The sequence below is a fragment of the Setaria viridis genome, chromosome 7, assembly GCF_005286985.2.
Source record: "Setaria viridis chromosome 7, Setaria_viridis_v4.0, whole genome shotgun sequence".
NCBI classification, from domain to species: domain Eukaryota; kingdom Viridiplantae; phylum Streptophyta; class Magnoliopsida; order Poales; family Poaceae; genus Setaria; species Setaria viridis.
Window position 1 is genome coordinate 13,245,608 of NC_048269.2, and position 15,885 is coordinate 13,261,492.

Genomic DNA, 15,885 nt, shown 5'->3' on the forward strand with positions numbered 1-15,885 from the left:
TTTCAAAATCAAAAAGTAAGTGAAGGTAATGATGAAGTGCAGAAATGCAATCCTTCTCGGATGCAAAAGATATAGATATCACATACATAAAATGCAATGTTACTAATACAACAAGTGCAGAAAAAAATTTGCTAAGCTACTCCCAAATGACCGTGTATATTTAATGACGTATTACCTCCTAACAGGTAATAAATTTAATATTTATTATATATTTGTTAAATTTGAAAATAGGGAAATATTTTCTATTGGATCTAACTTCCATGCAATTAGATATGAAACATTTCTTGTTCCCCCTCTCACGTGACCATGACCAACCGCCCATTAAAAAAAACTGTGAGAAGAACATGACGGACATGGATATGCTACATTTCTTTTTTTCTCTTACGTGATTATAGCCAACCCAATCATCAATTTCAAAAAAAATACAGAGAGAAGAATGTGACAAGTTTTCAAAAAAAAAAAATTGAAACGTGATCTATAATTTCCATAATGTATAGTACGAGGTCTAACTTATGAGATCTAATAACTAAATATAATAGTATATGATCTAATAATATAATCTGATTTTCATAATAAATAGGAAAATTCATCCTGATATAGTGTGACAAAACTTACAAAATAAAAATGTAACATGGTATAAATTTCTTGATACGATCAAAGTGACAGGTAAAAACAAATGTGCATAGCATTGTCATTAGTTGCAACCAAAAGGAAATAAATTGCATTCCACGTGTAACTGCTCCTCCTAGATGCAAGGAAGAGGTGATAACCGGTTGTTTCTTTCTTTCTTTTTTCCTTTTTAATTATTATATCTCTCCTAATAATTAGGGATTCAGTTTTTAGTTTAAACTCTTACCTCCTAGGAGGTAATGGGAGTACCTTAGCATTGCAAAAAAAACATGAGATGAACTATACAATTGCACGTAGAGAGGTGTTAGGTTTTTCTACACAAGTGTTTCCCATGGCTTGAGATGGCTAGAGAGCATTTTGATGAAGAAAACTCCAGGTTTGTCGATTTAGTTCAGAGATTTTTGCGTGGAAAAACATACACATGCTAATCTATAGGTATACCATAAGACACCTCTGTATCTCCTAAATTCTAATCTGATTTTTTATCTTCACCAGCTTGACAATACCTTAAAGTAGGTTTGGTACTTACCCTAGGACATCTGTACTATACTAAGTATGCGAATACAATCTTGTTAAGAATTGCATGAATTCAAATTTTCATATGTCTATATATGTTAGATCATGAAATCTTATATATGCATATACTATCAAAAGAAGCAAACAAATAGTATAGTATGATCGTTGTTTTCTCGGAGCTCCACAATTACTCCCATCTTTTGAAGTAGCACCTCAACCTTCTTCTATAAACAACTCCTAAAAAAAGTAAAATACATAACCAAAAGTGCCCATATCTTTGAACCCCAAAATCAATTCATCGTAAAAACACACAAATAAATTGCAAATTTTGATTCAAGTTGTTTTCTAGTTACTATAACTTTATAATCGGAATAGTTGTTAGCCATATTCAAATCCAGCTCAAATACAAACTATAAATTATGCAACCAGCTTACATCCTTCCTATCGAGGTAACTTTCTAATGATAAAACTACAAGAAAAATATTTTTTTTTCTTTTTGACATTCATGGAACTTCAGTCTTTTCCCAAATCAATTTATGAAGTTTTTATTTCAAGAATCAATTTTATAAATTAATCGGTAGTTGATGCATATCAAATAAATGTAGTATGAGTAAGCATGCTCATATTAGGTAAAAAGGGATCATTGTCCATAGTCAAAGCATGTATAGAACATTTCCTTTAGTTTTTCTAAGTTGACAAATGTGGTAAAAAAATCAACCATCAAATACTACTACATAAACGTTGATATTAAACTTCTTAGTTGTCACGGATTGCTTGGAACCATGGAAAATAATTTTTTCTATCATAAAAGTTAATTTTCTATCATGTTTTGTAACTCATGCGAGATGATTCATCCATCACTACTCTATTTAATCACTACTATGGAAGCAACTTTTGGAATCTTATTACAACTCTGATGGCATTGGTGTTTTTAGTCTTTTTTTTTGTAATTGTGGTTCTTAATATTTTCTGAAATATTTTGCTTCTTTACTCGTGTTGCATGACAAGATCTTGTTGATCAGAGAAAAAGATTGAAACAAAAACAAATATGGTCGACTAGTGTGATGAAAGCATCAAATGCCTCGCAAAACAACCTCTACCTTGCAAGGTTGGCCCTAGGGCCGTACCGGAGATTTTGAGGCCCTATAGCAAACCAAGAAATGGGGCCCTATATATACTATAGTAGTGAATACAAATAATCGAGATATATTTGGATTCCAGTATATGAGTAATAAGTACATGTTTTTTTGCATACAAAGAACTGCAATATGAAATTAGGTACTCATGCATACCAATATCTTTTTAACCTCTAGTTAAAGCCCAATAGTTGGGGGCCCTAATTTTTGGGGGCACGACTCGATCGCTCCAGTTGCGCTGCCTAATGTACGGACCTGGTTGGCCTTGTCATGTTCTCTCTTCATAGGGCACCACTCGCCTCTTATTTTCCCTCTTCAGTTATTCTATTTTCTTCCTGGATGGATCCAAGTACTACAAAAGTTAGACTCCAACCATGGAAGTTTGACGAACCACCGATCATTGAGATGGAAGACATGATTTGCACCTCTCATGTCCTTATCTTTCTACCCTTCATCAATGAGTGAGATTATTGACATCCTCGTATCTTTCGGACTTCATGGTCTTTCATTCCCGATACATACGAAGAAGGTTTCGTAGGCATATTCCTCCCTTTTGGTTGTGCTTGTGCATATTGAGCCTGGCATCGATAGGAATATTATGCATGATACAAGCTGTTGCGTGGCGAACGTGAAAAATGCAGAGCATGCATGGGGACCAATGCATCCAAGCACATGGTGGCAACTATGAGATTGGGTTGTGGAGGAGCACAATGGTGGTGGAGGAGGTGCAACGCACGGTGGCCACAATCAATTTGTGTTACCATTATCGACAGAGGTGGATGAAGTGCATGATCGTTATCACACCAAACATATGATTTGTGATGCTGCAGTCAATCTATCTGTGATGTTGTGATAGTTGATTCTAGATATTTTAGTTGTTGAATTAAGATATTTGCGGGATGTTTGCAATAGTATTTTTACGATACTACAACAATTGATATGAGATGTTGCATTTTATTTGGTTTGTTTGCAACAAGTTGGAGATAAATATTCATATATTACATTTTTTTGATTTTGCAATTGTTGTCTCAAGACGCTGCATCTACGATTTTCTAATGTTATAGTATCACATTTTGAGTGTTACAACACTTAACCTTGCTAGATTAAGATTATGAATGTCGGATGAACGGGAGTCTTTTGCCTTAGAATCAGTGGCAAAAAAGTATCTCAGTGCATGTTTTGGAGGATGCAAGCATTATCATTACTTGTTGCATAAGCTCCTTCCCCTAAATCACATATGATTTTTTTCCCTCATGTTGCAATAGAGTGACGAAACTTTTGATGAGAAATTTTTTATCAGAAGTTCGGGCGCGAGTAAGTCAGAAAAAAAATCACCCAAGTGATATGCAGTCACATTATCCTTTCTCTACTCACATGATTGTTTTTTTCGAAACTGTACCCACCTGATTTTGCTCGTGCGGCGAATAGCTAAAAAATATGACTATTTTCCGTGGACAAAAGGCCGAAAGGCCGAGTAATGGCCCCGGCTCATCCTTTCCAGGCCCAGCAGCCTCGGGTGACCCCCTCCACGTCAAACCCACTTGTCTTCCTCCGCTCGGCCACTGCCGTACCGTCCCCACGGTTCCGTGTCCGTGGTGCGTGCCTGCGAGCCCACCGCTACGACACCCGAAACCTATCTCTCCACTCCACCGCGCCTCTTCCCCTCCCCGATCTCGCCTCGCCGCGCGGCCGGCGGCGCCCCCAGATCCGCCTGCCCCCTCCCGCCTCCCGCCGCCCCGCCGCCAGATCTGGCCCTGCCCCCGCAAAACCCTACGGCGTCGCACCCGAGGTGGGGGGAGAGCGGAGGCGTAGGTCGCAACAGCAGCAGCAGCAGCCATGGCGGCCGCGGAGGAGAACACCTCGCTGTTCCTGATTTTCATCCTCACCATGATCGCGCTGCCGCTCGTGCCCTACACCATCATGCGCCTCTGCCGCGCCGCCTCAGAGAAGGCCAAGACCATCCACTGCCGCTGCTCGGGGTGCCACCGCTCCGGGAAGTACCGCAAGTCGATCTACAAGAGGGTGCGGATGCCGCTGCTCTTCTCCTGCTTTTTACTTTTTTTTATTACTGTATTGTTCTCCTACTAGTGGATTCTATATGTGGGGATTTGCTGTTCTGACTCTGTTCTGCTTGTCTTATTTTGCAGATATCCAACTTCTCGACGTGCAGTAACCTGACCATCGTTCTGCTCTGGATTGTTATGATCTTCCTGGTTTACTACATCAAACATGTTAGCCGTGAGGTATGTGAATTTGTAGCTGACACAAATTGTTCATATTCTTCTACGTTGGAATGAGCTCATTTGATTCTTCTCCGATAAGAGGTAGATATTGATGTTTTGAGGTAGAACAATTCTTACTGGGGTATGAATATGCTTTACCAAATCGATAGAACTCAAAGAACAAGTGATCAGTTGATGAAGTGTACCGTTAGTGTAGCTAGCTGAACTGGTTTCTTGTCCTAGTTCCAAACTGCTGATTCCACCCCCTTACTTTTGTGCTGCAAACTTATTTAGGTGTCCCTTGCATGTAAATGGTCTAAATAACCATCAGCTATTTGGGGTCCAATGCCAGACCAGATAGACTGTTGTGTTTCTGGTACATGCTGCTTTTACTAGTGCAGGGGGTTTTGCATGGTGATGGTGCTTTGTATTGATATAATATATAACAGTTTAGTGAACTAAAGATATGGTATATTCAATGTGAGCATTGAAGCCACATTTTCTTCTAAAAGTTCAGCATGCAAAGATTCCAATATCTGGTGTTATATGATTTTTCTTTTGAATCTTTTAGGTCCAAGTTTTTGAGCCTTTCAGCATTCTTGGACTGGAAGCTGGGGCATCTGAATCTGAAATCAAGAAATCATACAGGAGGCTTTCTATTCAATATCATCCTGATAAAAATCCTGATCCAGGTACTCCTTTGTAACCTGTGATGCTGCTCAGTGAAGAAAATATCTTACCTTAGAAATATTGTCTTATGCTTTTTCTCCACTTGTCCAGAGGCCCATAAGTACTTCGTTGAATATATATCCAAGGCATATCAGGCATTAACTGATCCTGTATCTCGTGAAAATTATGAGAAATATGGTCACCCTGATGGGCGGCAGGTAATATGAATAGCGTAAACTAAATTTTGCCACATTATATTTCAGAAATGTATGGAGCTAACATGGAATGTATCTCATGGTTCAGGGGATGCAAATGGGGATTGCTTTACCCAAGTTCTTACTGAACATTGATGGTGCGTCTGGTGGGATAATGCTTCTAGGAATAGTGGGATTTTGTATACTGCTGCCCTTGATGATAGCAGTTATTTATTTGTCAAGGTCGTCAAAGTATACTGGAAATTATGTCATGCATCAAACGCTGTCCACTTACTACTACTTTATGAAGCCATCTCTTGCTCCAAGGTATTAACTTGCAAACACCTCATTTTAACAGTCTCAGTATCAGTAATTTAATATTTATGTTGTCTTATGATATCATATTAAGTGAAAGTGCATCATTTCTGTTTTTTTTCCGGTTTTTAATGTCAGACGGGCACAAGATTAGTAGGTCCAGCAGCATAGGATTTTCTTAATGTATGAAAGTGAAGATACGATTTATTATTTATTGGCTTATCACTGTTTTGGACTTGGCTTCTTTTATGGTCCACTAAGAGATTTTTTTTGAAAAAATAATTTACTTTTACTGGGCACATCTATGGTTGCGCAGTTCAAAATTTTTACTTTATGTTATTATTGATAGTTCGATAAAAAATAATTCTGCGCATACAGAACCACAGTGATTGATGTATCGTTACCCAGTCTTGACAAAGTAAAGAGTTTCAGTTTTCAAAAATGTGCAAGGGTAATTATGGAACCTAGCGAGGTTTCCTTGAAATTATTTTTTGTCGCTGTTGACCAAAATCCTTGGGTCTAACATATATATTTTTAACCAGCTTTTGTATATCTAGTGCACCAAGCTTTATTTTCCCTTCTGCTGTGTGTTCGAGGTCTACTTGCTAGCCTTAAATTTCTTGTCACCTTTTCCCAAACCTGATCAATGGATTGGTGCTATGTCACAGCAAAGTTATGGATGTCTTCATCAAGGCTGCAGAATATATGGAGATGCCGGTTCGGCGCAGTGATGATGAACCCCTGCAGAAATTGTTTGTAGCTGTTAGAAGCGAGTTAAATCTGGACTTAAAGAACATTAAGACAGAACAAGCAAAGTTCTGGAAGCAGCATCCATCACTAGTAAAGGTTGGTCTTATGTTGCTTAATGTTATGATACAAACTAATCTATGCAATTTGAAAAGTCCTACAACCTATCAACCTCTTTATTCTGTTTGGTAGATGGAACTCTTGATTCAGGCGCATCTAACTCGGGAGTCATTTGTCTTGACTCCAGCACTTCTAAAAGATTACAGGCACATGCTTGAACTTGCACCTCGTCTTCTGGAGGAACTGGTTAAGGTACCTGCATGAATGTCTAACTCTTTAAAGTTTTGTCCTTCATGTTGTTTTGAGCGTATTTTTGTAAGTTTTAGTTTTCTACAATTGTTTAAGCAAGTCGGATGCTTTGAGCTTATCTGTGCCATTTGACATTGACATCATGTAACATTGTGGTGATTTGACCTGAATAATATGTCCATGAAACATCTGAAGCTACCAGACTTTATGGACTTAATTTTTTATAAGGTATACATATTGGTAAAACTATCATAAAAGTTAACACTTGAGATTACACATAGAGCTATCAGTTAAGCATAAAATTTGCTGATTAATAAACCTATCTGGTCATATTGAACCTAGGCGGATTTATATTTCAGTTAGCTGTTGCTATGCTGTGCCGTGTTGTATATGTAAATAAACTGGCATTTCTGCACGATGCAACTATTTGGTTAGTCAACAGTCTTCCAAACCTGGACCAGATTTAATCTTGCGCAAGCGGGGAATATTAGAAATGTCATGAACATTGTGACACACTTTCCAAACTATTGTGTTTAAGTTATCTTTGTTTTTATGACAGTAAGCTCTATGCACTAGTTTCTTATCTTAGTAAACCATATTAGTCCTAGAGTGTGTTACCATATGGACCATGCCTCATGGCTGTGCACATGGCACACACAGTTTCCATTAGTAATTTATGCAGTTACTCAGGCACTAACAAGATCATATGCAGACTGCCAACCAAGAAATCATTAGTCTTGAGATCTGATACGATACATGAAATTTCCAGTTGGTCTGCTTTTCAATAGTTGACAGTTATTTATTCAACGCGTACTTCTTCAAATGTGGTACTTTAAGCTACGAACGAAAGAAATGTTCTGTTGTACTTTTAACAGAAGTCACCTTTCATTGTTGTAGTCCTTTTCCTTTGTTGTTGAAACTAGTGCATTGCTCATTTCTCTATTGTTTCATGCTATATAATTTAAAATTACTCATTGGATTGCAGATTGCAGTTCTACCAAGGAACCCCCATGGTTTTGGATGGCTCAGGCCTGCAACTGGTGTTATTGAACTTTCTCAAAATATCATCCAGGTATTTTTTTTTGTCTTCCACCTGATTTTTCTTCAGGCAACCTATGGTGAACCACTTCATGTTGATGTACTATGTGGAACTGTAGAAAATAGATAAAACCTTGTGTAGCTTAAATTAGCTGAATCATTCAGGTGCATCTTTACTTCTTTATATACGTCCCTGATCGATCTGTCCCAGCTGTCATTTCATAGATTCAACTACTGATTAGTTCATCCTAAGATGTTGTCAATATTAGTATTTGTTGAAAATGTTTTATATTTAGCGGGATTGTAAACCAGTCATATGATACCCTGTGATCCTGATTATTAATGGTAATATAGAATTTACCAAAGTGTAGCACATGCGGAAGCAGTATCAATATATGAAAATTTGTAGATTGAACATTCACATTTCGAATATTATGTTATGGTGACCTAATTATAATTTTTTCTCATTGATATGGTTTCACTGTCATTACTGTGCTGTTTTTAGTTAATAAACTTTCATCTTTTAAGTTGATCGGTTGGCTTTTATGCAACACTGCTCCTAGTGACGTGTTTGGCAGAAAATCTACTTATTCATTGTGACAATAATCTTGGTAGGAAAGAACATTATGAATTGGATTACCATGATGTGACAGCGATATTTGACAAGGGTTCCATGGTGCCCTATATACAGCACTAGTCATGCCTCTGTAGATTCTTGAATCGTCCAGGGAGATTGTGTTAGATATTGCCTCAGAAAGTAACAGTCGTTATATTTTTTGGTTTGTGTTACTGCATTTGCTTCTAGTTTATAAGCTCGTTCATCACCATTAATGTCAATCTAAATGTTTGGATGCTACATATTTAGGCTGTGCCACTAAGTGCGCGAAAAGCTACTGGAGGTAACTCGGAAGGAATAGCGCCTTTCTTGCAGCTGCCGCATTTCACAGAGGCAACTGTGAAAAAGATTGCTCGCAAGGTATTTCCTGACTGCCCTTCTCAATCTTTTGACGAAAGGAAACTGAGTATAGGAATATACAAAATTGATGGTCTTTATTTTAAAGCAGTACTTTTAACTCTGGAATTTAACAATGTCATTCTGTGTTTGACTACAGAAAATACGTGCATTCCAAGAACTGTTTGACATGTCTGTGGAGGATCGTGCTGCATTGCTGACACAAGTTGCTGGGCTTTCTGAAGAACAAGCTCGCGATGTGGAGCTCGTACTGGAGATGATTCCTTCTATTGAAGTCGATATTAAATGTGAGACCGAGGGTGAAGAGGGCATTCAAGAGGGCGATGTCGTGACGATGTATGCATGGGTCTCGCTTCAGCGCCGCAACGGACTAACTGCTGCTCTTCCCCATTGTCCCAACTTCCCGTTCCACAAGGAAGAAAACTTCTGGCTGCTTCTAGCAGACGCTGCATCAAATGATGTGTGGTTGTCCCAGAAGGTCAGCTTCATGGATGAGACCACTGCCATTACTGCAGCATCAAAAGCTATACAAGAAACCCAGGAGGCACTGGGTGCAAGTGCAAAGGAAATAGGGATTGCAGTTCGGGAGGCAGTTGATAGGGTGAAGAAAGGCAGTAGGCTGGTGATGGGCAAGTTCCAAGCTCCAGCAGAGGGCACTCACAACCTGACTTCCTTCTGTTTGTGCGACTCGTGGATAGGCTGCGACACCAAAACCAGCTTCAAGCTGAAGGTCCTGAAGCGCAGTCGCGCGGGTACCAGGGGCCACGTGCCTGAGGAAGGGCCGGTGGCAGCAACGGAGGATGGCATTGAGGAGGAAGAGGAGGAAGAGGAAGAGGAGTATGATGACTATGAGAGCGAGTACAGCGACGACGAGGAGGATGAGAAGAACAAGGGGAAGGGAAAGGGGAAGGTGGTGAACGGAGCGGCCCATCAAGGAGGGGCTGACTCTGATATAGAGTCTGGCAGCGATGAGTGATACTATACAAGTGTTATGGTGAAACAACAATAGACGCTTAACACCATTCTGTTTTGACTGTTGTACCCCGTCCCCGTGAATTTAAACATACCCACCTATTTATAGAGTTGGCGGTAATAGTTACTCAATTTTGCTTATTATCCTCGTGGTTAGATGGATGAAGAATAATCAAGATGAGACTGATGGTTACAAGTGGACCGAATAAAACCAGTTGAACGGCATGTCATTCTCCAAAGTGCAGGTGCATCGCAATTACGTGCTACTGTACTACTTCTCCATGCACAGCACTACCCATTGAGCAGGGCTCTTTTATGGGGAAAATATTATACATCGCCTAGGCTGGTAGGATCGATATAGTCTGTGACGTTAGCGGTTTTGTTCTCTCTTCTCTTTCTGCTCCGGGCCATTGTTTGCTACCCCATCTGTTCGTTCTTCCTAAACATTAACACGTTGCAACAATCTACTTGCTGGATTGCTGCTGCACTTTGCAGCCCACTGTTGATTTCATGGATCGATGGAGAGTGCAGTGTGATTGGAAAAGAGAAGGTTATCCGGTGGTAGCCGACGACCTGCGGCACGATAGCGTGGAGGGGAGAAACATGAGTTCATTTGGAACATTTTCATCCTCGCTTGGAAGTTGGAACTTGTTCTTTATTTCATGGTTGGGACAATTGGTTCCAAGTTATGGAACATTTTCATTTCATGTTTGGAACAATTAATTCCCCTTCATAGAACATTGACACTTCTTTTTAAGGATGAGACGCGAAAGCAAAGGGCGACGCAGCAGACTAATTGACTACAAGATGCAAAGGGGTGCTCTCACCAATCTTAATTTACCATTTTAAGATTACCATGACTCCATGTAGAGTTCGTTGTTCTAGTTGCATTGGTTCCTCAACCTGAATTTACGAAAAGATCAAATGGTTTGAAAATCGACTTGTCATGGCAAAATGATGAGCGTAAATCACATGGCAGATACAAACTATTTTTGATATAGGGAAGCGTAGCATCTACCTTATTTCCCTTCCAGATTTGTCCCTTGCAGGTTAATAGAGAAATTTCATTTAGCCGTGAGGTACTTTTGGTATGCACATCGTTTGTACTTATTCGTTGTCTATCCCTATATCTTGCTTTTGCCATGTTGCGACATAGTAGGCCAAGGGAAACGTTATGAGTGCAATCATCATTTGAATATAAATCAAGTATAGTCACCATATGAACTAAAATGTTTGTGCTCGTATTTAATCCAATTCTAACTTCCCTGCAGCAAAATCAAATTAGATAGCACCAGTGGTTGTCCTTCCGTGTTTCAAACAAAAAAAGAGCTCTCCTTGGAAGTGCTTCTCTAAGATTTTTTTTAATGAGAAGTACGTTTTCTTGTGAGAAGTGGTTGCACTTTCCCCCCGGGCAAGTTGCCTTATATTTATAACGCCTACCTGGAGAAGCACGGCGTTTGACAATCCTGGGTTTTTTTTTGGCAGATTGTCTATCCTGATTCCTGAATGTAAATTGACATGTATGTCTTTAAAGCTGATGATAGCTCATTTGTTTCCGAAATGCGAGCAAAAAGCAAACTAACATTGTTTTTGAGGTTTGTAAAATAGAAATTTGGTTAAACTTATGCATAATTGAGAGACCAAGTTGAGATATGCCTTGGTCTATTTGTGATGAGTGATTGACTAGATGATTTGAGGCTTTACCGGTTGAATCCATATTTCATATGTGCATGATTATGCTAACGGCTAACCGGAGGTGTTGTGTTGTGTGCATTGTGTTGTGGTGTTTCTGTAAAACATATCTTGTGTGTTGTGTCTCTTGGCTTGTGATGTGCAGGTGATGGATACGACATGGCGGTCGACGGCATGAGGTGAAGATCAAGAGAAAGATTTATGCCGATATACTAGGGCAGTGAAGAGTGGACACGAGTAGGCTTGGATCAAGGGACCTGAGGAGTCTGGGTGGAGTCATGGGCGATCCACATGGTGCACGGAAGAGCAAGAGTACACGGACGGGATGGAGACAACATTGGTTGAGTCAAGCGGGACGGAGGCGAGTCGAGTAGGCGGCCCGGGAGCCGAGAGCGAAAGACTTGGAGGCATTGAAGGCTTGGTGGAAGCCGGACACGCGTCGGCATCAGTGAGTCACGTCATGCGCGGCGTGCAAGAGGGTTTGACCTGTTTGACCTCAAAACCGGAAATGAGTCACGGCTGTAGAGTGTGCAAGAGGGTTTGACTAGTTTAGCTTCAAAATCGGGGGATGAGTCCGGTGCGGCACCATTGCGGAGCTTGCATCGAGGTGAAGCTAAGTTGTGAAGGCGCTGGGTCCGTCCGATGTATGAGGAAAAAGATGGACGATTTTACCCTTGGGGGTATTTGAGTTCTGTGCTTCATGTAAGGGCATTCTAGTCATTTTTCGTATGCCTATATATATGTGGAGAGGGCTGTTGGGCAGCCACATCTCTTGGGTGGTGGGCTTCTCATTTGTTTGTGAGAGCCTTTGGGTGTAAGAGAGGAAGAGAGAGAAGTGGATCTTTGTGTTGATCTTTTTGCTACCCTAGCTTTGATTGTGCTTAGGAGTGGCTTGTAACCGAACATGGTGGAGTAATCGAAAGATCAATTTCGTGCTATCTTGTTTCATATTCTTTGAATCTGAAATTTATCTTTTTTGGGTTCTTCGGAGCATATTTGTGGGAATTTTTGTTCTTCGTATTTGAGCTCAAATTCCGTGATATTTGTAAGGGGAAATTGTTGGTAGGACTCTTGTGAGCATCTTTGTTGTGATCCTCTTAAATCTCCCACGGATTCAGCTTGAATTTGAAGTTTTCCTAAAACTCTCTCTTTTGTGTTCTTGACCGTATTCCGTGAAATCCATTGTGAAGTCTTGATCTTTTTTAGGGGATCTTTTAGGCAAAGACTCACTAGGCTATTATGGAGCTATGGTTAAAATTTCATTAATTTTGGAGGTCATTTAATTGAATTTTGAAGCGTTGACTTAAACTTTTCGGGCTGTTTTTTTGAGCTGTAGGAAGTTCCTGCTCCGTGTAGGAAGTTCCGATGGGACGGAAATTCCAACACCAAACCGGAAGTTCCGATAATTTATTTTTGAAAGCCTGAGAGTCCTTTAACAGCAGTTTCTCAATACATTCGATAGGTGCTGAAAGTTCCGGTATAGGGTCGGAAGTTCTGACAAAACCGCTGAGGACCTCTTGTCGGAACTTTCCAGACAGTTCCGATCCCACCTTCAGAAGTTCCGATAAGTGGTCGGAATTTCCGATATCTGGAAGGTGTTTTGAGCTTGGTTTTGCCTCAATCTTTTGCGTTTGCTTCCGTGTTGCTTCCGAGCCTTCCTGGCATCGTTCCTAAGGTCAGTAGGACCGCTGTGACTACGTGATCTTGATAATAGTTAGAAGAGAGGGTTGAAGGTTACTTTGGGACTTAGGTCGAGTTACTTAGAGAGATTTTTGAATTGATTTCCATTCACCCCTTCTGGTCACCCGTTTCAGTCCTTCAATAATGTCTGGAAGTCAACATAGTAGCAAAAGGAGCACCTATTTCATTCACTTAAGTCCAAAAAAAATATAGAAGCTAAACACCGGCTGGATGTTTTAGAACAAATATCAGGAACTTCAGTGCCAAATGTATATTAGAACAAGAATTTGACCAATACTTACTCTATTAATATTATAATTTTGTGGTATGAAAGTAAAATCATAAAAATATTTTTGAATACATTCAGTGACATCAACTTTATGTCACAAATAACTACATGTTAATAAAGTATTTGTTGATTACCAAAATGAGATAAGTTGTATAATTTCAGATAAAGATAAAGGGAGCATAATTGTTTAGGAAGAGAAGGAAAGAGATTGATCAACTAACACTAGAAAATTTTAAGTTGGTTTCTAGTAAATAATGATATTCGTTGACATCGAGATGTAAGTTGGCAAATGAGCATAGGAACCACACTAAGAATCAATAGAGACGCGGCTATGCTTTTCTGGTAATATTATTGTGATATACTGCTAGATCCAACATCCACCGGACGAGTTGGCAGTGGGGAAAATACGATGACACAAATGCCGCCACGGCAACCGACTATCCCGTTTTGCACTCAAACCCCTGAGCTACCCATACCCAGGAGGTAGGAAGGGAAGGAGAACTATCATTTGCTACGTACCGCGGGTTACGGTTCTATATCGGTGAATAAAAAACTTATCTAAAAATACGATTAGATAAAGCATGTAAGCTTATATCATTTTGCAAATTTTGAGGTTGAAGGAAAACTTGTGCAAGAAAAAAACAAAAAAAGAGAGAGAGAAATCAACACTTGAATAGTTACACTTACAGGTTGTGATCCATAATGAACAATTGCACTTGCAACTATTTGATTTCTCTTCTTTTTTTTTCCTCCTTGCAAAGTTTTTTTTTGTTCAATCTTACTTTTTGCATGATGATAGATGCTTACATACTTTACCATTTATAATTTTTGGATAAATTTTTTATGTACTCGTTTAGATACTACTGTGTTTGGTAGCGCGGGATATGCGCCGCTTAGGCCAAGAAGGCCCCATGTTCATCAGGTCTAGCACCAGAACTATATTTCTCGGAGGAGTAACAACACACGAACAAGGGGCATGGAGGCGCTCGACATGTGCCCAACACTACCAAAAAACCAAATTACCTTGGTGGCGAGGAATTTCCTTGGCGTTCGAAATAAAGCAGCCAAGTAATACAATGTTTGCTTGGCGGTGCTAGTAAACTGTGAAGGAAATGTATATTTATTGATGGCTAAGTGAAACCACCCATTGCATTTTCTTGGCGGATTTTGCTTCACACTTTCGGTGTTTTTCTTGATGGTTTTTGGCCGTCAAAGTAGTTTTGGATCATGATAGTGCAAGTAACAATGCAATTGTCTTGCCTGTCCTCTTCAGACATCTAACCAATCTAGTGTCTCATCATTTAGGTTTAGCACCATTTCGTAGCATGCAATGCAGGGAACTTGTTATGTCCCAGTAGTAACGTGACAAATTGTGCGAAACCTCCTCAACGCCACGATTCTTCTTCGAAGATGTTTCGGTTTGTAAACATAGTACATGACAAATTGTGCGAAACCTTCTCAATTTTTTACCACAGCCTCCACGTATGATATCATCACATCACGACAAATTTTATGATTTTTAGACTTCGTTTGCTTTTTTAAGAATTTAAAAACCATTCGGCCACATGTTCGTGGTCGTGTTTCCTGAACAAGATGTTCGAAACTTCTTTTCATTTCTCGGGTAAAGCCTCACTGACTCAATAACATAAATATCATTTTTCTACTAATTTTCTACTCTTATTTGAATCACTTGCAGTTCAAATTTGAATTATACCAAAAAATTTCTTGAAATGCAATAAATTAATTAAATATAGCAAACATATCTAGAAATATACCAAATTTGTACATGGAGTACCACATGTTATACGTGGAGAGCAGAAAAAGTTTTAAGGGAAGAAGACGAAAAAAACTTTTTAATTTGTCGAGTGCTGAGAGAAAACACTCGGCAAACTAACTGATTTGCCGAGTGCCCAGGTCAAACACTCGACAAACTTGTTGATTTGCCAAGTGCCTACGAAAAACACTCGGCAAATGTAGTTCTTTGCCGAGTGCCACTAACGGACACTCGGCAAATGTGGTTCTTTGCCGAGTGCCACTAACGGACACTCGACAAAGAGCTAACGGCAGGCACACCTCCCGAACGGATGTCGACGTGGCGGTATTTTGCCGAGTATTTTTTGCTGGTTTGCCGAGTATTCTGCCGAGTATTTCTTTTTCTACACTCGGCAAAGAGTATTTTTGCCAAGTGTATTTATTTTGCCGAGTGTTTCTCTGTCAACACTCAGCAAAGAGGTTATTTGCCGAGTGCCCGATGGATTGCACTCGGCAAACCTTTTAGCACTCGGCAAATATCGTGTTTCCAGTAGTGAATGTCGCCTTAGTTTCTCTTGACTAGACAGCCTAGCTAGTTTCTTCAGCAATCTTACTCAAGCTGCGGTTGCGTGTAAACTAGACCTATCAACTGTTCAGCACACCAACTTCATGGGCCATCTAAATTCCTGCCAACAGGCTTGTCAATGACTTGGAGTCTTGCTACAGGTAAACCGAGACCTTCGCTCTTGGC

At 39.8% G+C, this 15,885-nt stretch overlaps 1 protein-coding gene across 1 annotated transcript; it reads left to right on the plus strand.

Moving 5' to 3' along the window:
- Positions 1–3,878: 3,878 nt before the first annotated feature.
- LOC117864171 (dnaJ protein ERDJ2) lies at positions 3,879–9,862 on the plus strand. Its single transcript, XM_034748186.2, has 10 exons — positions 3,879–4,304; positions 4,430–4,525; positions 5,076–5,196; positions 5,285–5,391; positions 5,477–5,694; positions 6,351–6,528; positions 6,622–6,741; positions 7,724–7,810; positions 8,642–8,752; positions 8,889–9,862. Exons 1-10 carry the CDS (start codon positions 4,119–4,121, stop codon positions 9,723–9,725), a joined length of 2,061 nt encoding a protein of 686 aa, XP_034604077.1. The 5' UTR covers positions 3,879–4,118; the 3' UTR covers positions 9,726–9,862.
- Positions 9,863–15,885: the final 6,023 nt, after the last annotated feature.

Excerpts from the sequence above, each read along its gene's own strand:
- LOC117864171 (XM_034748186.2), top strand. The coding sequence starts at position 4,119 with ATGGCGGCCGCGGAGGAGAACACCTCGCTGTTCCTGATTTTCATCCTC. Across the intron at positions 5,695-6,350 it reads AAGCCATCTCTTGCTCCAAG|CAAAGTTATGGATGTCTTCA; the intron begins GTATTAACTTGC and ends GCTATGTCACAG. Across the intron at positions 7,811-8,641 it reads TTTCTCAAAATATCATCCAG|GCTGTGCCACTAAGTGCGCG; the intron begins GTATTTTTTTTT and ends CTACATATTTAG.